This window comes from Fopius arisanus, unplaced genomic scaffold (assembly GCF_000806365.1).
Source record: "Fopius arisanus strain USDA-PBARC FA_bdor unplaced genomic scaffold, ASM80636v1 scaffold00009, whole genome shotgun sequence".
NCBI classification, from domain to species: Eukaryota; Metazoa; Arthropoda; class Insecta; order Hymenoptera; family Braconidae; genus Fopius; species Fopius arisanus.
This window is the reverse complement of record NW_011887748.1, coordinates 1314217-1338679: the sequence shown is the minus strand read 5'-3', so window position 1 is coordinate 1338679 and position 24463 is coordinate 1314217. Positions and strand designations below refer to the sequence as shown.

The 24463-nt window shown below is 38.5% G+C and overlaps 8 protein-coding genes across 12 annotated transcripts; 4 read left to right on the top strand and 4 right to left on the bottom strand.

Annotated features, from left to right (window-relative positions):
- Positions 1–66: 66 nt before the first annotated feature.
- On the top strand, positions 67–1393 carry LOC105274091 (uncharacterized). The gene is made up of 3 exons (XM_011316936.1): positions 67–543; positions 626–887; positions 970–1393. Exons 1-3 carry the CDS (start codon positions 238–240, stop codon positions 1356–1358), a joined length of 957 nt encoding a protein of 318 aa, XP_011315238.1. The 5' UTR covers positions 67–237; the 3' UTR covers positions 1359–1393.
- Positions 1351–4222, bottom strand: LOC105274092 (valine--tRNA ligase, mitochondrial-like). Its single transcript, XM_011316937.1, has 2 exons — positions 4115–4222; positions 1351–4036 (listed from the first exon to the last, which is right to left on the bottom strand). Exons 1-2 carry the CDS (start codon positions 4200–4202, stop codon positions 1389–1391), a joined length of 2736 nt encoding a protein of 911 aa, XP_011315239.1. The 5' UTR covers positions 4203–4222; the 3' UTR covers positions 1351–1388.
- Positions 4207–6370, top strand: LOC105274094 (tRNA:m(4)X modification enzyme TRM13 homolog). 2 transcript variants are annotated; one of them, XM_011316939.1, is made up of 7 exons: positions 4207–4607; positions 4683–4876; positions 4952–5137; positions 5190–5429; positions 5490–5721; positions 5782–5928; positions 6083–6370. In XM_011316939.1, exons 1-7 carry the CDS (start codon positions 4456–4458, stop codon positions 6084–6086), a joined length of 1155 nt encoding a protein of 384 aa, XP_011315241.1. In that variant the 5' UTR covers positions 4207–4455; the 3' UTR covers positions 6087–6370. The 2 variants fall into 2 exon arrangements, with proteins under 2 accessions (XP_011315241.1, XP_011315240.1); XM_011316938.1 differs by lacking the exon at positions 6083–6370 and having other exon boundaries at positions 4208–4607; positions 5782–6053.
- Positions 6269–10058, top strand: LOC105274095 (lipopolysaccharide-induced tumor necrosis factor-alpha factor homolog). 2 transcript variants are annotated; one of them, XM_011316940.1, is made up of 4 exons: positions 6269–6371; positions 7944–8054; positions 8402–8546; positions 9208–10058. In XM_011316940.1, the coding sequence occupies exons 2-4, from the start codon at positions 7967–7969 to the stop codon at positions 9308–9310; spliced, it is 336 nt and encodes a 111-aa protein (XP_011315242.1). In that variant the 5' UTR covers positions 6269–6371; positions 7944–7966; the 3' UTR covers positions 9311–10058. The 2 variants fall into 2 exon arrangements, with proteins under 2 accessions (XP_011315242.1, XP_011315243.1); XM_011316941.1 differs by lacking the exon at positions 6269–6371 and adding an exon at positions 6851–7025.
- LOC105274096 (B-cell lymphoma 6 protein homolog) lies at positions 9811–15699 on the bottom strand. 2 transcript variants are annotated; one of them, XM_011316943.1, is made up of 6 exons: positions 15684–15699; positions 14275–14583; positions 13886–14202; positions 13517–13801; positions 13193–13433; positions 9811–13134 (listed from the first exon to the last, which is right to left on the bottom strand). In XM_011316943.1, exons 2-6 carry the CDS (start codon positions 14581–14583, stop codon positions 12889–12891), a joined length of 1398 nt encoding a protein of 465 aa, XP_011315245.1. In that variant the 5' UTR covers positions 15684–15699; the 3' UTR covers positions 9811–12888. The 2 variants fall into 2 exon arrangements, with proteins under 2 accessions (XP_011315245.1, XP_011315246.1); XM_011316944.1 differs by having other exon boundaries at positions 13523–13801.
- A 508-nt stretch (positions 15700–16207) lies between these two features.
- On the bottom strand, positions 16208–17864 carry LOC105274090 (uncharacterized). The gene is made up of 5 exons (XM_011316935.1): positions 17771–17864; positions 17601–17707; positions 16970–17332; positions 16427–16691; positions 16208–16360 (listed from the first exon to the last, which is right to left on the bottom strand). The coding sequence occupies exons 1-5, from the start codon at positions 17815–17817 to the stop codon at positions 16285–16287; spliced, it is 858 nt and encodes a 285-aa protein (XP_011315237.1). The 5' UTR covers positions 17818–17864; the 3' UTR covers positions 16208–16284.
- A 145-nt stretch (positions 17865–18009) lies between these two features.
- On the top strand, positions 18010–18981 carry LOC105274089 (presqualene diphosphate phosphatase). Its single transcript, XM_011316934.1, has 4 exons — positions 18010–18115; positions 18187–18318; positions 18379–18478; positions 18543–18981. Exons 1-4 carry the CDS (start codon positions 18107–18109, stop codon positions 18935–18937), a joined length of 636 nt encoding a protein of 211 aa, XP_011315236.1. The 5' UTR covers positions 18010–18106; the 3' UTR covers positions 18938–18981.
- A 9-nt stretch (positions 18982–18990) lies between these two features.
- Positions 18991–23720, bottom strand: LOC105274088 (alpha-tubulin N-acetyltransferase-like). 2 transcript variants are annotated; one of them, XM_011316933.1, is made up of 8 exons: positions 23158–23244; positions 21559–21750; positions 21329–21500; positions 21130–21271; positions 20804–20903; positions 20601–20691; positions 20414–20460; positions 18991–19867 (listed from the first exon to the last, which is right to left on the bottom strand). In XM_011316933.1, the coding sequence occupies exons 2-8, from the start codon at positions 21669–21671 to the stop codon at positions 19486–19488; spliced, it is 1047 nt and encodes a 348-aa protein (XP_011315235.1). In that variant the 5' UTR covers positions 21672–21750; positions 23158–23244; the 3' UTR covers positions 18991–19485. The 2 variants fall into 2 exon arrangements, with proteins under 2 accessions (XP_011315235.1, XP_011315234.1); XM_011316932.1 differs by having other exon boundaries at positions 19086–19867; positions 21559–21708; positions 23158–23720.
- Positions 23721–24463: the final 743 nt, after the last annotated feature.

Genomic DNA, 24463 nt, shown 5'->3' with positions numbered 1-24463 from the left:
TTAATTTCCAGCCTCCTCTTTAATCATTAATTTATGCAATAATTAAAATGGATATATAATTACATGGTACCTTGACGTGTCACCCAGAGATCAATCTAGAATGTCAAAATAATTTGGCAAGAGGTGTGAAGAGTTACGCGTCATTATTTTTCCGTCAAGACTCGATCGAATATTTTCTTCAGTCGCACTTCCTTTTTGTGATTGATTGGATCGTAATATCGGGGAATAAACTAAATAATGGAAGATCTGTGTATCGACTTGAAGGATTTCGCGAGTGATCTGTCCTCAATAAGAAAACAATTAATTAAATCGAGTAGAGTGGAGATCGATTGCGATCAGTGCGAGGAGGAAATCCACTTTGACAACTTGCGATCATTACTTCAGAGTCATTACGATGAGATTAATTATATCCAATTAACGAATCTCGGTGGGAAGTTTGAGTTGGAAATTCTGGGGTATTTACCAGTCTCTCTGCAGCAGATTCATTGCTACATGGACTCGGATCTGTCCTCAGATCATCGCCTGGAAGATCAGAAATTTCCAGTAAGTCCATTATCAAGTGATTCATTAACTCGATCATTCAAATAAAATTGATTAATGATTTATTACTTTTATTTATTACCAGAATTTATTCGAGTTCAGGCAACTGCGTGCCCTGACCTTGAGTGGTTTTAATCTAGGTGAAAACAGTTTAAAGGGAATCGAAGAATTGAAAAATCTTTTCTTTTTGGATTTAACTGAATCACGAGTGCCTGTACCAGAGCTCGAGAGACTCAATAAAATAAAGAAATTGAGACATTTGTATCTGTCGTCCTGCGATCTTCAGGATAAATCCCTCATCAATATTTTATCGACTAATAAAAATCTTCAGGCACTAGATATCAATTGTGAGTGAGACGAGAAAATAGAGGATTTCCTTCTCATTTGAATCTTTCGATCGGTTATCAGTCGATTTTTCAATTATTTCAGCAAATCCTGAGATCACAGATCGATCGATGGAACAACTATGTGTTCTTCCTGACGTTCGTATTCTGAATGTAATGAATCTCCCTCTAATTACTGATTACTACATCGAGGAAATGCGGGCCGTCACGGCCTTGAATTGCCAGAACTGCCCTCGGATTTCAGAACCTGGACTGATCAAGCTTCTCGGTCTGTCAGAAAATCTCAGATATCTTGACGTAAGAAAATGCAGAGTCTCAAATGAACTCCTGGAAGCAGCCCTCGAGGTTGTGAAATCCCGACGATCTAAAAAATCCTTAGAAATTTCTGTGGATCGACCACTAAAGGACAATTTCATCAAATTAAAATGTTCCCCATCATTATTAAAAATCACGGATGGAACCGAGATCGAATGAAATATTCTTCAAATAAATAAATACATTTTATTAAACACTCTGGATTTTCTCTGTCATACCTCCCGCTTCATTAATCTTCAAATACAATTTACAATAATTTTCGTCATGGCACACGCTATGATTATCAATAACATAACAATTTTTGTGAACAACTTTCAAATTCGGAAGTCTTGTTGTGGCGATGAAGAAGTGGATGTTCTCATTAAAAATCCGATAAACGTCTTCACTCTCCGGTACAATATGCACCTCGGAGACGTTTTTCCGGCTGACATTGCTCAGAATATTCCTGATCCTCAGGACAACCGTCAGGATCGCCTCGAACTCCTCTTCGAGCTCTTCATTTCTCCAGTGGTGTTCCTCGACGGTGGGATAAGGTGCCTCCATCAAGGAGGGCACCTCCAAGAACCCCGGAAGCTTCCTCCTGAGTCTGTGATAAAGATCTTCACTCAAATACGGCATCACAGGTGCCAGAATCCTGAGAGAAACCTCCAAGCACTTGGCCAAAGTGTATTTATGCCCCTCGACGGTCTCCTCTCGATTCTTCACCCCAAATTTCGTGGCCTCGATATAAAAATCACAGAATTCATAATAAAAGAACTGCCTAATAGCCGCAATGGCCCTATGGAAGTTCCTCTCCCTGAGGTTCTCATTGACCTTCTCAACCATCAGCTCCATTCTGCTCAGGATCCACTGATCGACAGTCGAGAGAACTTTCGGCTCAGCAACTCCATCATCAGTCACCAGGAGAACGTACCTGCAGGCCTGCCAGATTTTATTGCAAAAATGTTTATTAGTCTTACACTCGACGACGTTAAAACTAATTCGGTCACTCTTGATGTCATGAGCGCAGAGAGTGAACCTGAGGGCGTCGACTCCACACTGGGGTATCCCATTGCTGAACATCTTCGAATTAACAGACAACGTTCTCTTAAATTCACTCTTGCTCAATATTCCAGAATTGTGGCTGTCCTGGGCCTTGGCATTTAAACCCTCGAGAGTGATTCCATTGATCACATCCTCTGGATTGATCACATTCCCCAGACTCTTGGACATCTTCTTCCCCTGGGCATCACAGAGTACCCCATGAAGGAGAACATCCTGAAAGGGTAATTCCCCTGTTAATTCCGTGCAGAGCATGGCCATCCTGGCGACCCAGAACATCAAGATGTCGTGACCAGTTTCCATGAGACTGAGAGGATACAATCTCTTGTGATCCACCAGGGGCCAGCCCATGGCGGACAGAGGAAGGAGACCAGCTGAGAACCAGGTGTCAAGGACATCCGTATCCTGGTGGACTTGATAATCACTTCCAAATCGTTTTCTCGATATCTCCTCGGCCTCCCTCAAGGTTCCAGCAACAATCCAGTGGCTTTCTGATAGATTAGAACACCTGAATGCTGGAATCCTGTGGCCCCACCAGAGTTGACGAGATACACACCAGTCCCTCGTGTTCTCCAGCCTCTGGACCCAGAGTTCCTCGAACTTCTGCGGATCTATTCTCAGCTGATTGCTCCTCGTGGCCTCCAGAACCCTGTCCGCCATTTTTCGAGTTCTGACGAACCATTGCTCCTTCACCAGGTGCTCCACTACGTCCCCAGACCTCGAGCACAGGGGAACGATCATTGGGTGATCGTTCAGCCCTCGGAGAAAACCTTTATCCGATAGATAATCTAGGATTTTTTGACGTGCGATAAACCTGGGGAGACCCTCGAAGTCTTTCGCATTTTCATTCATCGTTCCATCTTCATTAATCACTTCTATCAACTCCAGATCGTTTCTCCTACCGATTTCAAGGTCTGTACGATCGTGTGCTGGTGTTATCTTCAAGACTCCAGTGCCAAGGTCACGTCTCACTGAAATATCAGCAACCACTGGGATATAGACTTCCCTCAGTGGATGGAAAACTTCTTTTCCAATGAATTGTGAGTACCTGGGGTCCTCAGGGTGGACAGCCAGGGCTACATCTCCCAGCATGGACTCCACTCGTGTCGTGGCAACAACGAGCTCTTCAGGAGAGTCTCTCACTGCAAAAGCAACCTCAGCCATTTGCCCGAAGGAAATCCTCTTGCTGTACCCTGGGAGGAAAATCTCAGTCCTCTTGGAAATCTCGAGAAACTCCACCTCAATGTCTGAGATTGTACTCTGGAGGGCTGGTGACCAATTCACCAGGTCCTTCTTCCTGTACAAGAGATCTCGATTGCTCAGAGTGATGAAGGCCTCGATGACAGCTGCATTGTGCTCTTTGCTCATTGTGAAAAATTCTCGTGACCAGTCCACACTAGCTCCCAGACTCTTCAATTGGCTCAGGATGGCACGCCCTTTGGTGTTCCTCCAGTCCTCAACAGCTGCCAGGAACTCATCCCTTCCTAGATCTTTTTTAGCGATTCCTTTTGTCGCGGAGAGATATTTTTCTACAGCTGCCTGGGTGGCTATTCCAGCGTGGTCCAGCCCTGGAACCCAGAGAACAGACTCTCCTCTCATTCTCTGCCATCTTGCCAGGACATCCTGAATTGTTACCGTCAGGGCGTGCCCCAGGTGGAGGACTCCTGTGACATTTGGCGGGGGGAGGATCATCCTGAAAGAGACTGAGGCATTCCTGGGGGAAAAATAATTGTTATTCTCCCAGATTTTATTCCAATGCGCCTCCACACCTTCTGTTTCGTAGGTCTTCGGGAAATCTGTGGGAAATTATATTACCCCATTATTTTTAATTATTTCTTTTATTTCAATTGTTTATTGTAAATTCATTTGCTCACCGGCTACACGTGCCTCGTTCAATTGATAACAATAATTTCTACAGATTATTACACTTCGTCTGAGTTCGTTCAATCTATTTACATTCATTTCTACTTTTTATGTGATAATTTGTCGATAGATAATTAATTAATCTAGTGAAAAGCCTTTAACATTTAAAAATCATGAGTTACTCTCGTGGGTGTTTATGCACGTGTGTGTGGTGGCATCAGCTGATCTGAAATCCAGAGGTTATGGAGCCGACAGTGAAACGTCAACGTGTTGAGCAAAGAGGATGGACTAAAGTAGAGGCCTAGTTCTGGGGGTTGGAGTGACAGTAACAGTCCCAATATAAAGTGAAATAATGGAGCGGTGTCAATATTTTGTGGAGAGAAAAAAGAGATACTGCAAGATGACAGTGAAAAAAGGGAATAAATTCTGTGGAGAGCACATGGAAGTCTCCAGAGAAATCCCTAAGGAAAAAAAAAGAGTCACCTGTCCCCTAGACAATTCTCAGTGAGTTCTACTCTTCTGGGGTAATTAGGGTGCGCTAATTACCTTGGGTTTATTAATTTTATAGATATTTTGCAGTACCTGTTATGAGTCCAGGCTCGAGAAACATTTGAAGGTCTGCAATGCCAAGAAAATTATTGACGCTAAACCAGAGTTTATTGTTGATGGAATAAATAGAGGAAATGTTCAGGAAAATCCGGAACGTGTCACTTTGAATTTACTAGAGGATGATGTTGTTGAGGGGATTATCAGGAGAGTGGAGGCTGCATACGGTATGTTTTTAATTATTATTAATTAATTATTTAAAATATTTGATTTATAATTAATCAGGATTGCGATGATTATAGAAGATTTACCAGAAGTTCAGGAGCTGATGCTTCAGCATGATGTCCTCGATGCTGAAGTGAATAATCCGAGTTATGGAAAAAATACAAGGAAGCACTTGATTCAGAATTCTTCCATCCTGGGACACATTGCTCGAGCAGGATTGGCTCGAGAGGACACATGTTTCATTGAATTCGGTGCAGGCAAAGGTACAGACCATTTCTCTACATTGTTTATCATTTTAATTGATAATTTTTCCAGGAAAACTGACGTATTGGCTGGCACAGATGCTGAAAGACGTGGACAACAGCACAATTGTCCTAGTGGATCGTTCCAGTCACCGGAATAAAAACGATAATAAATTGAGAAATGAAGAGACAACAGTGAAGACTATTCGCATTCGTGCAGATATCGGTGATCTTGTCTTGAGTAAAATCTCAGAGATCAAGGGTATCAAGCACAAGGTTGGAATTGCCAAACATTTGTGTGGAGCTGCAACTGGTAATTTATTGAGAATAAATCATGGTTGATCAGTTTTTCAAGGTGAACTTTCACTTTCAGACTTGACGATACGATGTTTATCTCAATTAGCAAGAGATGATGTGAATTCAGAAGTATCTGGACTGATAATAGCCTTCTGCTGTCACCACAGATGCGACTACTCCTCGTACGTCGGTAAAAATTACCTGAAAACCTGTGGATTCACTCCAGAAGAGTTCCCCATTTTATGCAGTATCGCAAGTTGGGCGACTTGTGGTACCGGAAAGAGCAGAGAGGTTCTGAATGATCCCACGTGAGTTGAATAATTAAAGTTCTCCATGAAAATGGAAAAGAAAAATATTGAAAATTGCAGGCTCATCGTAAAATGGGAGAAGAGAGAGTCGGCAGGAAGAAAAGTCAAAGGATTACTGAACTGGGGGAGGATAGAGCACCTGAGAACTCTAGGATTCGACAGTCACCTCTACTATTACATCACCCCAGAGATATCCCTGGAGAATATGTGCGTTATCGCAACCCGAGGAAAAAATCTGGAACCCAATATTTGATTAAATAAAACAAAACTGATATCTCCTCCGATTATTCCCTCGAGCGGTTTCAATAAAATTTTGAAATTTTGATTTTTTACCGAGGAAATTAATTCTTGGAATTCCCAGGTAATCAACTTGACGTGCATCGAAGGCGTCACATTATCAGCAGCTATTTTTTTTATTCTGTGAATGCCTTCATTCCCCCACTGCAAACGCATACACACACACTCGGATCATCTTTCCTGACATGCACATGCATCCAGTGACTATATACTGTATATACCAAAGCAAATAGCCTTCAGCCTTCAGTGCAAGTGTTGACGATTCACGCGACAGTCGATCGCAAGAGAACGATTCCATCCAAGTAAACAAGAGAACTTGCATTTGTTATTACTGTTGATTATTTAAAAAAAAGGTAAGTTGCATCCACATTCCTTAAAAGCCCTCAAAAGAAAAACGATCTAATATCGCGTGTTTGGGAAAATAGGAAAAGTGCGTTCTATCGATAATTTCGAGAAAAGACACGGATTCTCTCTAGACTCAAGAGAAATGCCTCTCGTAATGGCGTGATGACTTCCTCATTGACATTGCACAACACCTCATTATCAATCGATAAAAAAAAATCAAATGTACGCAGAAAATCGAGGAAAATTGTGCTCTTTCCTGTATATTTAAAATAGAATGCGCATACAGATGAACAAATGGAGGAAATTTTGAGATAAGAGTTGAGAACCATCGGTATGACCTTGAGTGTTAGTGTATAATTCATAGGAATTTTGAGGTGTTTGGCAGAATGTCAAGGTGTTCATTCCGAGGTTGTTCAATATTTTTTTTTTTTTGACAGTTGTTTCCTCATCTGGAGTTTACAACACGTGGCGTGGGGCATCGAATGTCAGGGCGTTACCCAAAATCTTATCTCTCTCATTCGTATGCACGTAAATCAGAGTGTGAGGGAGAAACACCGGTGGTCTCTCCCCTCTGGTTGTAATTATCGATTCTTTTAGTCTCAGCTACAACGGGAAAAATAAAGTGCATGCAGTCGGTTGCAGATGGTTTAAAAAATTACTGGGTAATTCACGCGTATCAATTTAATCACTTGAGATTATTCGTTACGTGAGGATATGTGCTATCTTCTGACGCGACGCCACTCGATTTTTCTTCAACCATTTGTGAAAATGATTGTTTAGTTTTCCGGTTCGAGTACCGAATGCTGATAATGATAAACTGCGTCGCAATGGCTGGGGAATTTATTACGATGGGCTGTCGGGGTTTTTTTTTTTCCTCGGGTTCTCTCGATCTCTTCTAACAACTCTCGTGAATATCATTATCTTTTGCCAAATGAAAAGTACTGGGTTATGCAATGAGTGGCAAAATTACGAGTTGGCGCCAGAGCCCAAGGCGAAATTATTATTCACGGGCTGAATAACAACATTTTAAATTTTTAGATGAATTTTCAAGGGAAATATCAACTGCATGAGATGATTCCCTGCGAAATCACTGGTTTTCATTGCCCTTTTTATTTATTTATATTATTTTTATTATAATTGATAAGTGATAAGTTAATGAAAATTGTTGTAAATCATTCGTTACAACCAGATATTTATTTTTCGTACATGCGAGTAACTGCGGATAATTTCCCTATCGCTGTTTAACAGAAGAACAAAAAGAATATGCAACTCTGGAATTTTTGTCACGGTATAATGTAGCATTTCCTCTCACAGAATGACGCACTCATTAACAATTCAGCTAGGTATAACTCGTCTCCGCGCGTCATGTGTCCATTCAGTTAATCCGTTGTTATCAGAGAGTTGGAACTGAAAGATAACGTGACAATCAGCTTTGACTCATACTGTTTACAGAATTATCTTGTGTGCAACGAGTATTTCAATATAAAAATTAATCGATGATTGGTTATTTCGATGTGATCAGTCGTAGAGTAATTAGATAAATTGTTGCATGGTTTTTTTTTTGCTTTGTCCTTTTGCAGGAATTGCCAAGTAACTAATTACCATGGAAAACAAGCAAGCACCACCACCAGGATTTGTTCCACCTCCACCATACACTGCTGGACCACCTCATGCTGCTCCACCAGGACCAGGTGCTTCTGGATAACTAACACTTATCACTCATTATGGATTTTCATAACAGTTATCATATCGTTTTTAATTGAGGAAGATTGAGGCACAATTGACGCTTTTGACATTTCAATTGTATCTATCAGTGGAATTAATCGAGAGTTCAATCTGTTTTTCTGATGAATCCATTATTTATTTTCTTAGAAATGATTTTTAGAAATGGTTGTTTGAACTTTAGAGGATTAAGTGGCCATTTTTGCCTGACAATCCTTATCAATTTAACTGCAACTTCATCGGTATTGGGTCCTATGATTTGTTGACATTAATTATTCATCATTCGTGAATTATTCATTGATTATAAATTTTACAGCTGTCTTCATGGTTCAGCACGTCGCGTTAGGACCGGAATCCCAGAGGATGTCGTGTCCTCATTGTCATGCTGACATTTCGACGAGAGTCGAGACACAGTCGAATACTAAAACTCATCTTTTTGCCCTTCTTCTTTGTTTGATTGGGTGAGTATTGAACCAAAAGCGTGCAGAAAGGATTAATTAAAATTAATTAACCGCTGTAATTGTCGTAAAAAATTCTCCTCGGCTTTCTGTCCTCTCAATGATTCAATTCCATGGATGTCTGCGAACCTCGACAATGTTATCTTTTCAGCGAATGCTTGCTTGCAGTGAGTCAGTCGAAAAAAAAAAGTTTATCTCGTTTATTTTATTTTTTGCGGAGAGTCGCCGAGTCTTCGACTGATCATTGCGAATAGACGTGACATCATCTCGATTGAAGCCCAAATTCTCTTTCAAATTCACAGCTCCAGAATTATTCGCTACTGATTTCTGTTGACGTAAATATCACTTAGTGTTTGTTGCAATTGACGTTAGGATGACGTAATCACCGTCAAATTCTCCGTTCCCCGCGGCTGATTAAATAACTCCAGACTAAACTCGAGTTTTCCATAAATTCCCTCAACACTGTGTAGTTTTATTGGAATTAATTGCATTAATCAGGGATGAGTACTCATTGAATTAATTAAAATTAATCATAATCCTGTCTGAATGTCTGTTTGGAAAAAATCGGGACATTTGTTGTATTTGTTTGTATTTTCTTTCCATGAAATTTCGTTTGTCTTTCGTTTTGTCTTCAAAGCGTAATGAATGATTTTTTTTTCTCCAGATGCTGGCCATGTGCTCCATGCCCCTATTGCATGGACTCTTGCTTGGCAAAGAAGCATTATTGCCCAGCCTGCAATGCCTACATTGGCCAACACGAGAACTAATAAAAAAAACACTCCAAAAAACAATTAAAAAACCCAACGCCAGAGGAATGGTACAGAATATACAAAAGTATAATTCAGTTTATGTACGAAATGTATCACTTCCGTACTTTATATGCTCGTCACAGCGTTATTTCAAAATGTTATAATTTTTATAATTTACTATATATTTGCCACAACCATGGAATTAAAAAAACCATCACAACGCTTAAATATCAGAGGGATTATTATCCCCGGTATCTAGATGTGATTATTTATAATTGATTGAAAAAAAAGTGTTCCTTAAGTAACGAAACAACTACAAATATTTGTGATTCAAAAATGTACACTTTAATCATCGATATGTGAGGAAAAAAATGGGGACTTACTCCGATATTAACGATTACTCCAATTTGTGGAGATGATAAATTGTTTCTCGCATTTTTTGAAAATTTATTTTTTATGAAAAATTATATGTCCAGTTCCAGCAAAAATTCATCGGAAAATAACGTACTGTATTGATTGATCAGAGAAATGCTGATAATTATCACGCAGGATGAGGAATCATAAATAATGATTTAATGAGTGGATATTATTCAGGGCTATCCGTGCATTACGCTTTCGTCTCGTATAACTGATGATTACCGCTAATTTTATTGTCAATTTCATGTTTTCCTCTTGAATCTTCAAGATGTCTGTATTGATAATCCTGGAGGTATTTTACAGTTGTAAAACTTTTGCTGAGATCTAATAAAAATTATTTTCTAGATAATCCGCTGTTTTTCATTTATCACGAGTATTTTTTTTTTAATTTCCGATTGAATTTCATGCGCCCCTGCATTAAAATATCACCTCTTCGTGATTATATATCTGAATGACAGATGAATTGAAGACTTATCTCCTTTTTTGGTTTATAATTTCGTCCTTTTTGGTAATCACCGCTAAATTAATTTTTTTTAATTAAAAAGTGGTGTTGTCGGTTGATAAGCCGGTTGATAAGCTGGTGCTTCCAGGAACGAATAAAAAACCACACGATTTAAATAAAACCACTTCCCCTCAGATCGATGAAAATTTCCTGGAGCTTAAACTAAAATGATTTATTTATAGTGAAAACTTTTATTGAGTCTTTTACAATCATCGAAACGTAATCTTCCATCGATTTTTGGTTCAGCGAGTGATTGCTACAGGAAAATCATACATAATTAATGTGTATGGAAGGGATAATAATTTGTTGAATAGAATTAACAAAATTATCCCCAAGATATCAGTACTCGACAATAAAACATTGAGTTGAAGGTACGTTGAATCACATTCGCGATAGTTTAGTCTTTCGTATACACATGTGAAATTTATAGAACAATTTAAATATCGATTATTTACCGATCATATTGGCAATAAATAAATAAGACAAACCCCAGAGTTTATCATTCGCTCTCATCTCTTTATCATTAGCTTTATTAGCCCGTGATAAATATAATAGTGCATAACAGTAGACAGTGTGCAAAGAGATTTCATGTCGATTTTTTCATTGTTCTTTAGAGAATACAACTGAATCTTCAATTTTACTGTTTATAACATTGAAATATTTAATATCATTACATACTCACGGCTTCATTCCATTAAATGACCCAACGCATGGCTTATTTGTACTTATGTGTCAAGTAATTCCAACTAATACGTGTTTAATTCGTTATTATATATAAATAAACGCAAGTGAATGACAGTTATCGTAATTTTTCAAAATACATAGGCGGCTCTCGTAACTCTTTCATTTGTGAATGAATCGTAATCGTATGCTTTAATATGTCAATTTTCAATAGCAAATATATTATCACATTGAGATTGTATTAATCTTTAAAACATTTTCTAGATTCCTCAGCGATATATTTATCTCAATAAAATCCAATTGGACTGAATTACCGAGAGGAATTACCAGTCATTATATCAATATCGAGTGTACCGCGATAATTCATGACTACTCGGAGAAATTGGCACCATTTGGCATTCGCTAAATAATCTGTTCTTTCTTTCTCAATCGCGACACTCATTTATCTGTGATCACTCGTATGTCTAAGAAACAATTAATATAGAATATATATATTTATATATGTAATATCGTGTACAGTTATTAAAGTATACGTTAGGACACTTATGAGCTACGGCAAAAATTTAACAGTTTGAAGACTTTTTTCATTAACAATTACTGGTGCTCGGACGTTGACAGAATTCTGTTTATTACTCACAATTATTTCGCCGTAATTAACGTCGAGTTGTGACCTAGAAGAAGTTATTGACACAAATCGGAAGAATCAATATTTAGAACATTGAGCCAAGTCATTAAAATTTAAAGCCAATAAAAATAAACAGTAATCCGTTTAATTAGACGACTCTAATTTTTAATCGCACATTCATCGACTTCATCGAACGAAAAATAACGAATACATTATCCTCATTGTTTATTAACTTTTGTTTTCTTCAATACGCACCCAATATTCCGTTCTGAAGCGTTTTGTTGTGTAAAATCATTGTATAAAATTGTTATTCGTTAACTTTAATTGATTTGTAACTATTCAACTTGTCATTTCTTTCATCACAATAAAACATCACGTACAAATATAAAACATTAGTTTAAATACAATTGTTTATCAAAAAGCATAAAGTACTGTGTATAGTATATACGGTATACTTTGAATCAATTGGCGTTCAGCAAGAATATTCCTTTCCTAGTGCCTTTCTCTCTACTCTAACTTTTCCATTAAAAGTATATAATATTGATAGCGAATGTTCATAGAATTGAATTAGAGCTTATCATACGTTGAAAATTGACACACATTAACGTATATTTAATTTAGTTATTCGTCAAAGAAAATGGCAATGCAATTTTCTGTTCTGTGCATTGAACGTTGTAATACGGAATTAATATTAATATTGAGGAAACACTGCCTTGTGTGCATCATTCAATCGATAATTATAATTCAAGGACAAATATATTGGATTTAGAGCCCCCAAGGAACCGGTCAAATCATCAATTACAACAATTTCACACGAACGATCACTTGATTTAATTGAAATAATTCATGTGCATTCTTAGTCAGTCTTCTTTGCCAATCACAAATTACAACCTGGTGCCACCCAATACTCAATAAAATCATTACCCCATTATTCATCTATAAATTACCGAATGCCAACGAATATTATAAACATTTCAACAAGAGTAAACGAAAAAAAATGGATAAATACGTACGAAAATAATTTGAATACCTACGAAACTAAATCACGACTCAGTCTTGATTAAAGCAACAAAAAGACAATCAGTCTAGTGAATTCTCAGCCCCAAATTATCACCGGTAATTCCCGATACAATAAACTAATTTAATATTACCATCGGCTTCTTCATTATCTCTTTGTCACGCGTTATTTAGCGTTTTAACGACGAAATGACGAGGCCAAATATTCACAGCAATAATAGAGTCTCTTGTCTGCAGATAAAAAATAATCATTAGACAATCGATGGTATTTAATCACCAAGTGAAATATTGACAAATCGAGGACGTTTAAATTTACATTACTCCTTTATCCATAACGCGTATTAATTAATTAGGCTAATTGAGCCCATGTTGACTGGAAGGAGGCGGTGATTCAGAGATCTTGGCATCAGGGGTTGACGATGCCGATGGAATTGGTGCAATCAGCATACCACGTGGACTGAATGTGTCACAGTAAAGATTTTCTTTCTTGTGAACTCTGCGTACGTGACTCCGTAAATTATCACGTCTTGCACTCCGATAAGCGCAATGAGGACAGAGATGTGGCTTCTCCCCGGTGTGCATTCGCCGATGCTGAATTAACTGAAAGCAATGACAATAAGAATTTTACCATGAAATAAAAAATCAACCACTCGTATACTTTTTTCAGTTGAACCGTGCGAAATACGCAGATGTCGCAGCAAAAATATCTGTCGTCTCGATGCCTTCGCATGTGTCGACTCAAATCAACTTCAGATGATCTGTCAGCTCCACATACAGCACAACTGACTCTAGTCTCTGGTGCAGAGCCTTTGGCATGAGCTCGGAGATGCCTCTGGAATGCTTTCTCAATTGTGCACGCGTATGTGCACATCGTGCACCTGTACTCTTCACGTTCATATCTAATTTTTGTTGGGATATCAATTAATTAGTTCTCATAATTCCCCTAGAAATTTTTATTCTGTCAACTTGATTTTTTGATTACCTATACCTGACGCGTTGTAGTGCCAGCGATCGTTTTTTCCCCGTGGACGTCGTCCCCTGGGCCATGTGATTAGCCACATGGGTCTCCATCTCGCACCTGTTAATTGTCGTGAAATTGCATCCAGGTGACGGACAGCTGCGAGGATCACCATCACTGGCCTCAGCATTGGATGGATGACTGTTGAGGATGTGCTTCCTCAGGGCAGGTCTCGTCGAGCTTATGACATCACAAGAGCCACAGGGATATCCTCTGCAGGTACCACCAACAGGACTCTCCCCTCTGGATCTAGATACCAATGGATTCAATCGAAATAATTTCATATTTGGAACAATCAGGTGGACTTTAACGAGCTTTTACTGGCAGACGAACCTCTCGGTGTAGGACGAGCTGTCGCTGTCGGAGTCACTATTATCGGACGGCATTCCTGGCACCTCAGTTGCTTCAAATGCAGCAGTTGCTGCTGACAATCTCCCCAGCATTGCAGTGTAGGCACTCAGTACCCATCCATTGAGAACCGATGGTGTTATTGTTTCGTCTTTATCCATACCAAAATATGCCATGGGATCCAGGGATTTTTCTGACGGTGAATTATTCCGCTGGGAACTTGTGGTTGTATTCGTATTTGTATCGCTTTCCTCGTCAGGGTCTTCGTTGTTGTTGTCGTTGGATTCCGTTGGCGGGGAGTTCTGTTAATGTTATTAAATAATAATAATATTTCATTGATTGATGATCGTGATGGGTGTCCTGGTCGTCATTACCTTGTAATCGTTATCCTCGTCCTCGTCATTTCTTTCGATGTTGCTTTCGTTGTCATCCGATTTTTTGATGGTATCGAGTGGTGTACTTGTTTCACTTCTTGCTTCATCGCTGTTGATACTGTGCGATGGATTGGTCAATTCTAGGGCCTTGTAGGCGGATGGATCCAGGGGATGATGCAACGAAAAACCTGCACGGGGAATAATCGGTGGTCCACTGGGTGGTACAAGTGACGCCGATCGTCGAACCAATCGTGGATCACCGCCCCATAATCCACTTGCAGCATGAAGACTCCAGATACCATATTCCATCTGCAAATCCATAAATACCGATCAAGGATTCAATTTATCCGGTGGTATCAGAAGTTCTTTGACATTTTTTATATTCTGTTCTGCAGATCGACGATCTGATACAATCGATATTCATTTTTCCAATCGATGGGATTACCCTCTCTTCCTGACGACACCTCTCGATCGTTACCACCGATTCATCATCATTCATCGGCAGCACCATCAGATTTTCAGTTAAGTCTACGAGAATAATTGCTTTCCATCCCCAAAAAAAAATCGACGAGATCGGTATCAAATAGACATAATAAACAATTGTAATCCCAACAAAAAATGCACCGACATGGAGTAGAGAATTGATCAAGTGAATTGGTCAAGTGAATTGATTAATTACAATAAAACAAACACATTTAATAATAATAAATAATTGAACCAGTGGGGTAAAGGAATAGTAAATAAAATCGTGAGATATGAATTGATTAATGACACGTAATAATTTCTCTGGAATTATAAATACTGCACTCCCGTGGTTTTGTACTTTGATTTGCTCTCGGTTAGTTTCATCCATTGGCATAACTCGTCCAGGCTCATATCTCTACATCTCTTTTCTATCTTTATCTCCGAACCACCCCCCCCATTTGTATGTAGGTGTAGAGGCCGTGTCCCAGCTCCCAGCAACCCTTGGTTGACCCCTTCCCCTCCCATTTTACCCTCGCGAATCGATTTGTTATTGTTTTTGTGTCTGCGGTGGGCTTGCATAGGGTGTATTACAGAGAACGGCGAGGAGGGAGTTGGCGCCTCCCGGAGAAATTGAATAAAGATGGAAAGGGGGAATGGTAGGGGGTGGATACAGGGTAACAGTAAAGGCGCCACCACTGGTGAACCACCCTCGGGGGGATTGGGGTGCAGGGGGTGGTAAGGATTCAGTCGGCTTGACAGGTGACAACCCATTGCACCACTGACGTCACGGATCACTTGGTCGCGTGTCATTCCACGCTATTCACTAATTGATCTTGATTTTAATCGATAATCAATCGTTGGAGCACATTTTGAAACGAATTTACTGGGGAAATTGTGGGGGGATGTCAATCTATGGTACGAAATACTAATTACTGGATATTTACGTGGTAACTCCAGCCTCGCGACGCCTCTATCTGGTTACCATTACACTCGGGGATGTATGAAATGCACCAACATACAACCGTACCCCCCACAATAGCCCTATTTATGATTGGGCAAAATTGCTTTCCATGCGCAGAATAAAATTGCGTGGCGGAAAAATCCTTTTCTATTTTATTTTTCATATTTTTTTCTACGATATTCCACGAATTTTTGGTCGGGCCTCCGGTATTTTGGGAATAGCCCGGGAATCGCTTTGGGATTTCTGGTGATTATTCATTCGTTTCGGCTTGTCGTTTTTCGGTTTATTGAAAAAAAGATGGAAAATTTAAGAAAAATTAAATATGGCGAAATGACGGGCATGCGCTTTTAAGGAATGGGGACCAGAGGGTGAGGACGGGGATGGAGTGCACTGGGGGCTGTGCATCTTTATATATATGATTTTCTTGTGGTATATGTTGAGGGACAATGGAAATGGCGGGTTTCGGTGAATTATGTCGTGTCGCTGGGAATTTATTGGCTTTGAAGAGTTTTTTTTATTGTTTTATGAGAAAATTTAATTTATTTTTGAACAAGTTGAGTGGAAATTAATTATTAAATCATTGGCTATGGGGAAGGTGTTAGAGTCGTCGAGAGGGACTTCAGCACTTCGATTTGAAGAGCCTCAACTGCATCCTCCAAACTGAAATTGAAGAATGATAAATAAATAAATAAGAATGAAAATTAGATTGAAATTTTTTCTACTCACTTTCCCATGTACTTCTGAAGATTTTCGTGAGTTTGGAGGAAATCCTTGAGGCCCTGACTTCCTGTATTCATTGTCTTTCCTTTATCTCCTATCATGGAATTCATGGAAACTAGGAATTCATTGCATCTCTCGAGAGTAGTCACTAATTTCTCCATTTGTTCCGCTGTTTTGGGAATTATTATATCCTTACATGTGAGAATGTCCAAGGATTTTAGGATTGATTGAATGTGGACAAGTGTTTCCACAGATTTTCCCTGATAAGTATCTGAAAAAGTCAGTACATAGTGCCATTTACCTCTCCATATATAATCCATAATTCAATCGCAAAAATAAATTGATCTTAATAATGAAATATCTCCGAAGTTAAAAGAGATAATTAGATTTTCATGAGAAGCTTTTTGGTGGAGTTCATTGAGACTCACAAAAAATTCTTGACAACAATTTCGGTATTTCCTTGAATTTCAGGGATATTTTCGAAAAATTAATTGCAGAAATTAATTGAATTCTTCAGTTTTCGAATTTTTAAATATGGAATTGTGGTACCGAGAAATACTGTTATTTCTTTTATCTGAGCGTCGGAGTTCTTTTGAATGTCATTTAATGTAGAAACATCGAGTTCTTTCATTCTAATCTCATGTAGCTTTCCACTGCACTGTTCCAGCTCCTTTGCCAATGCTGTCAGCTGCGTGACAATTTTTTTCTCCCTTTCCTCAATTTTCTTCTTGAGTATGTGCTCTTCTGCCAGTGTTTGAACATATTTATCATAAAGTAAACTCAATTCGTTGTTGTTGGCCTCTGATTCGTCTCGAAATCGTCTCGTACTATCCAAATGACCGATTGGCATCACCGACACTCTTGTTGTGTTCATGTTATTCATTGCTGATCCACGCCTCGTAATTGGCAGTCCTATTAATCATTAAAATCCCAATTACCTCTTCCCAAATAATTAATTCCCCAGTTTTTCCTCAGATATCTCCGGAACTTCGGGAGATTTCACAATTACTGTGAGAACATTTTTTGTAGAGCTAATTGAGACCTACAAAAAAGGTTCCACAGAAATTTTCGTATCTCCCGTAATTGCAGAGATATTTCGGAACAACCAAGTCCTCAATTATTTTTTTTCATCAGTTTGCTGATTCTTGGAAATTGAATTTATTGTTATAAATAAAAATACCGGGAACTGCAAAATCTGTTGGGGTTAATGTGGCACGACATCTGACTTGTCCACGATTTCGAGATCTTGCTGATGCATCTACTCTATCTGGAGTGCGAGTCCTTGTGCTGTTAACCAATAAAATAATTATTAACAAATTACCAAATGCATATGATCTCAATAATAATTACGTCTGAGCCCTTCTCATTGTTGGCGTTGTGGGTTTTTCCTTCTGCATTGTTAAAGTTGATAAATAAATTCATAAATTAATGAATTCACTGCCCTGAAATCATGCACTCCCGCCGATATTTTGAATCGATTATTTCTCAAGATAAAATCACTCATTCAATATGCAATATTTATAATCTCCCCCAGCGCTTTTATTTTGGCGTCGACCAGTAACAGTTTTATAAACAGAATATGACGGTTAGATCAGCTGATCACTTGCACTTCCACCGAAAAATCTAGTGGTCACTCTAACCTCAATTGTTCACTCTAAATCGTCTCAGTGTTTCCAATTTCCCACAATGGAAAAGGTGAGAAAATTAATTAACATTTCCATCCCCCAATTGCTCAATTCAAATAAATAATCAATTGTTTAAATCAGGAAAAAAGAGAAGTCCCTTCACTCTTGCGAAAAATCCTAGCCGTTGATGCATACGTCACAGACGAATTCGTTAAAAAATTGGAGACCATTTCCCTACTTCGACAGCTGAGAGTCCATTGCAAGTTGCTAGAGGTAATCCCGCAGTAATAAACTAAAAAACAATGAAAAATAATAAATATTTTCATAAAGTAGATATCAGCCCACGGAATTCCATGGCTCGCCGGTTCATTGGCATTGATATGGATTCTCAACAGCAAAAGTTTATATCAACTGCAGATCAATTTATTTATAGGTAAAATCCACAAAATAATTATCATCCCCGAAAGATTCTCCACTGATAATTGAATATTATCTAGGGCTGTTGGTGGATATATTTTTTATCGCCATTCTGAAAGCTGTGACGAGAAGACGAAGACCAGTGAAGACCGACGATCCATTTGCAATGGGACCAGATAAATATTCATTTCCATCCGGTCACGCATCCAGATCGACATTTATCACTTATTTTTTTATTAATCTCTCACCACTCCCTCTGATATTCATCCCTCCCCTATTTGCCTGGACGATATCAGTCTGTCTCTCCAGATTATTAATGAGAAGACATCACATTCTCGATATAACAGCAGGTGTTGCTCTGGGATTGTTAAATGGTTTATTGATAGGCATGATGTACCTGGATGCTGATACCTGTCTGGGTCTAGTCTCTTGGTTGACCGACGAAAAGCTCGACGGAGGAGAGTATCACGTGTAATTCCCTCCTTCATCATCTTCAATATATTTTTTAACGAATGACAACTCAGTCGTATTTTCAATCCCTCATCCTCAAAAAATAATACTCTTCAGACATTACACAAGCCTTTATTCTGTAAAATATCATATCAAGAAAAGTACTTAATTGTTACAGCATTCAATATTATCTCGGAATTTAATAATTCACTGGACGCGTAATAGTATTTTATTCTATTCCAATGATTGAAAAATTTATCATGCATTTTAAATTTTGATCTTGATTATGATTCTGCTCTAAGTGACTTAAACATAATTTAATAATAGTATTCTAATTATTTCCAAATGCGAGTCGAAGGTGATGGCGATTTAAGTGATCCCTATAATTGATAATATCTTATCAATTGATTTCTACATTGCCCCACGTCACATGATTGAATTAAACAAATTAAAATGACTAAATACGAGAGAAATGTCTAATTAATGAGATCAGCTGATGCAGTTGTCAATGAGGAATTTGAATTGATAATTAAATTCGCTTTATGCTCGGCGATTGAATGAGCGATTAAAACTCTACCACAAAGGGGAGTGATAGAATTTGAGGTCTAGGTGTCCTGATTGATTCCCACCAACTTCCTGAGCACAAGAAGGTGATGCCTTGACACTGGAGGCTGGTCTCTCCTCGGCGTGGATTTGAATTTTTTTCTCAATCTCCTTGGGAGTGGATTCAGGCCTCGGCGATGGTTCAGGCTCAGGCTCAGGCTCCGGCTGAGGCTCCGGCTCGATTGAACGCGATGAAGGTCTTATCTCCACAAAAGGTATTGGAATCGCCTGTACCTCTGGTGCAGGAGTCGTTGCATTGGACTCCTGGGGACGAACCCTGTGCTCATCCTCAGAGTAAAGACTCAAAGACCGAGGACGCTCCACTTTCGCACCAGGAGTCGACGGGATTTCACTACAAAAATTTATCCACCTCACAGAAAATCCACCACGTGTTACCACGTGTTTTATTTCACGTAGAATTGAACAGGAAAGCGAGTGAGAGGGAAATAAAAAAATAAAACGAAAAATTACACTTAAAACAGTTGCATTTAATGAATAAATTGATAAAAAAAAACGCACATTCAGGTGAAGATATAAAAATAATTGACATTGAGAAAATAAATAAATTGTACGTAAAATCGACTTTTAGAAACAAATAAATATATTAGACTTAAAATAATAATTGATTTGTCTAACTAATTAGTGAAGAAATAATCACATGCCTGCTGGGATCACTAAGGAATGCCCAGTGAACGAATTACAAATATAGCTGGATTTATTCTTAGTGTGTGGTTGGGTGAAATTAGACAGATACATTGCTCGTGGTATGTATATATCTGTGTATATAAATGAATGACGAGTACGAGTAGATGATGCGTAATGTGCAACTGGATAAAAAAAACTTTGCGTCACGTGCGCTTGTATTTTTCTCTCTAATTTCTCCTAATTCACTACTCACCCGCTCCTTTCTGTTGTCTGGCCAAAAACTGGGGCATTATGAATTATCTGGAAGGAGATGTTTGTTATTAAAATAGGTGTATTATTTTTTTCAACAATTTCTACAGAATTCCAAGACGAGGACGTGCGATAAAATCATTGATACATTGATAAATTTATTTTTGTTATTAAAATATTATTTATCGTACGTTGGCCATGGAACATTGGGGCCTAGCAGCTGCATAACGCCCATAGGAGCTCCTCGGAGCTGCGGAATGGGGAGTCGTATGTCCATTGATGCTGCAAAAATAATTTTTCGTTGTGAGTGAATTTTCTGATTTATATGATCGCTCTATTTATTTATTTCGGGTTCAATTGATTTTGATTCTTGTGGACAGAAGGCATTGATTACCTAGCAGATTGGGGTTTTCGGATGTCATTGTTGTATACTGAGCCGTCAACAGATCCTCGAGATTGTAAACTGTATCGATTGCCCCGGGGATCTTGAAATTCTGAAAGATAAATTGAGGAAATTAAAAAAGAAAATATTCAGGGAAACTATGAAATTTTAGGCGTAGGTAAATATTCCAGGTCAATCGACTATTTCATTTAAAATTAGTGGTTTTACACGGGTATAGGCTCTGACCCCGACCGAATAAATGAAAGGCGTTGAACATTTATGATGGCATTGACCGAATTCAATCCTCTGATCGTGGATAAGATGTGAGAATGGATTACCATCGTCGAAGAATCCCTGGAACACGACGAATTTATTGTTCTGGGGTATGATCTTCTCGAGTTCATAATGTTTATGCAGAAATTGTAAAAATTTCTCGGATGGACGATCGATCGCCAGTTTCACAGGCCTCATCCGCTCTTCCTGAAGAATAAAATCAATATAAAACAAGAAATTACAAGTCATTCACTCTGAACTCACCATCAGCATGTGCTGATACAGAACTTTTCCCAGTCCCATACGCTGCCTTGTCTCATGGATATAAAAATCGAGAATGCATCTTGGTTGCAACTGGAAATGGACTCCAACGTCATCGAACATGAAGAGATTCTTGGAGCCAGTCTTCAAGAGGCCGACGACACATCCCAGACCCCTGGAGGTAATAAATTCTTTTCATCTGGATTGATTGATTCATCATTATTATCAATTACCCGTTGCCCTCGCCGTCCACCAGGAGGTAGACAATGTGATCAGTGTCTCGTAATTTCACAGCACTCGTTATCGGCTTGGTGAGACCCTGGGCTCGTGCTGATGCCTCACCCATTTCATCCAGGATCCTGGATAACTGCCTCTGGTATTCACTTTCAAAATTACATCATTAAACGAGGAATTCACCCATTGTTCTGTGGGAATTGAATGCAAAAGAAAAATGTGTCGAGTCTCTGAAAAACTCGGTGCATAATTCTACATCAGGCAATCCTTTTCTACAGACTATTTTTTTTTTAAATTACACGATAAATTGTTTTTAGTCCAAAAATTGACGAATAAAATAAATAAATAATTCGATAGATGAGAGGATAAAGGGGATAATTCGAGTGAAATATATTTTGAATGAATAAAAAATGAGTAAAAGGACGGGGAATCACCACAGGATGTGGCCTCAAGTAATAATGAAGAAGCGATGGGTAATTAGCGTAGACACCGTTAGTTAACAATGGAATGAATCATCATGATATTTTCGAGCAAACGGAGCATGATCGTGGAAAGTTTCAATTGTGGTCTTTCACATGCGGGTTACAGTTAGAAAATAACAATGTATTAGTGTTGCTTTCACAGGCTGTATTGGCTTTCCTCAGAATAAATGATAATTCTGTAATCACAGTGATTGCCTCGATATATCGTGTACGCAAGTTACGTAAGTCAGGGTCAATTGAGGGCACGAATTAACACGCGTTGATAATTTATTGAAGTGGTATTCCCCTTTTTGGTGATTTAGGGAGTGATTAGGGGCTCGCGTTTTTGTGGGTTTTATTTAAATTCAGGCTTTCTGCTGGAAAAATTGGGCCGATCGATGGAAAACGACCATTAGGGGAATCTATAGACTGTTGATTCATTTTACCTACTTTATACGCCGCATGATTCATTCTCACATCAATTATTCAAACCGGGGAACTTTGGTAATTACTTTTTTGTGATGGATTGTTCTTCAATTGTGGAACAGAAAAAGGTAGAGGATAAAGTACAGGTAGAAAGTATGCGATGGTTGTGAAAGGTAGAGGATGTCTTGATTTTTATCGACACTCGAGAATATTCTGGAATTAAACAGAATTTACAGAGAAATTGTTATAAAAATATTACAAATTTATTTCACAATTCCCTAAAGTTTCCTGATTTTTTAATAATCACGGGATGGAAAAATCCAGCGTTTCATTGATTTTCTGATTATTGAAAATCGAGAGGAAAATTTTTATCAGCTCTCATATTTTTTCGGGGGAAAGTGAAAATGTTGATGAACCTGATGGAAAGGAAATGGTGCGCAGAACTCTCGTCTCACCTCCGCCCAAATTTTCAGATATGACGAAAAAAATCAGGTGCATCCATTTTAAAATAATGAATATTGATAACAAAGATTAATTGATTAATCTGCACTGGGGAGACGAGGGGATGCTGTTTAAATCTGGATGTCGGATGCTGTGAGAAAAGATTAAAATAAGACTCGGTGAAAGGACGGTGTACACGCAATCCGTACAGATTCCAATTGAATCGCGTAACCTTGATGATTATTTAAGTGAATTATTCCAATAACTTACTTTAATTCTCGTCGATCACCCCTGAAGTCCTCGGGTATCAAACTCTGTGTGACCTTGTTTATTTTTCTCGGTAAAAGTCTGTTCACATTGAACTTAAAATCCATCTTGCTGAGATATTCCTCTTATGGTTTTTTCCCTTCCACCACAAGGTGAGTAACCAATTGCACGTGTCACACTCGTTTATTTATACTTATTATATTTTCTCCGCTCAACGAAACAAATAAATCAATGAAATTTCATGATTTGACATTAACGAAAGATTTCAATGATCTGACACTTGACGTATGGTGTGTTTATTGATTTTTGGCTATGACGACTGCTGATATGTTATTGACAGTTAAAATCAGGGAAGTGGTTTTTGGTTGTTCAACTTCAGGATCTGTCTAGAGACTGCGTAGTATGGGTTAAAAATCGGGTGGAGGCATTATGATTTGCGATTGCGCGAGAATTGTCGCTTGTCGTGGATATGTTGAGGATTAAATGAAACACGGGAATATTTATCCGTTAATATTTGAGTACACGGCGACTGTCGATCGCGCACTAAAAGCACTTGCTCCGATATTTCAGTTTTCTCGAAGGTCGCGCGCCGTCAGAGCGCATGCGTACAACAATTCATTTTTTTTTCTCGTTTTTTTAGTCTTTATTGATAAACCACATGGGCTCGATAAGTGAGGGACTTTCTAATCAGCTGACGGCAAGAGTCGACGATTCAATCATTGAAAAATTTCGATTTAAAAAAAATTCTTTTTCCCTCTCCCCAAACTGGAGGTGAAAAAAAAATTATTTTAATTAATATAATAATAATAATCATTATATTTAAAAAAGAAGAATTGTGGAATTTCTCACAATAAAAAGTCTTTATGTAATTATTTTTAGGGAATTTATTAAAGGGAAAGAACCGGAGGTATAGTTGAATTTTCAAAATTCAGTATTGAGGCTTTCTTCACTCGGAAATCGACTGTTTACGTTCGAACAATGAGTCCGTATTCACCGCTGCCTTATCGATGTTTATTTTGATTTTCGTATTGAATACAGTCGAGCGCCATCATGTGACTCTGTTCAGCAGTGAAAATGTTTTGTGTACATTTGGCGCTCCGAATTGCTTGAATGAATAGTGACTTCAGGGGAGGAATTCTGCGCGTTTTATGTTAACATGAAATCTCATTATTTCGCTCCCGTCAGGTGGAGCGCAGGCTTTATTTATGTCACATTTCAATCGGTTTTGGAACGTTTGTTTGGTGCGTAATAAGGGGAGGGATGAGAAATACAGTATGGCCGCCGTGCGTTCAACTTAGTGCTCCAAAAT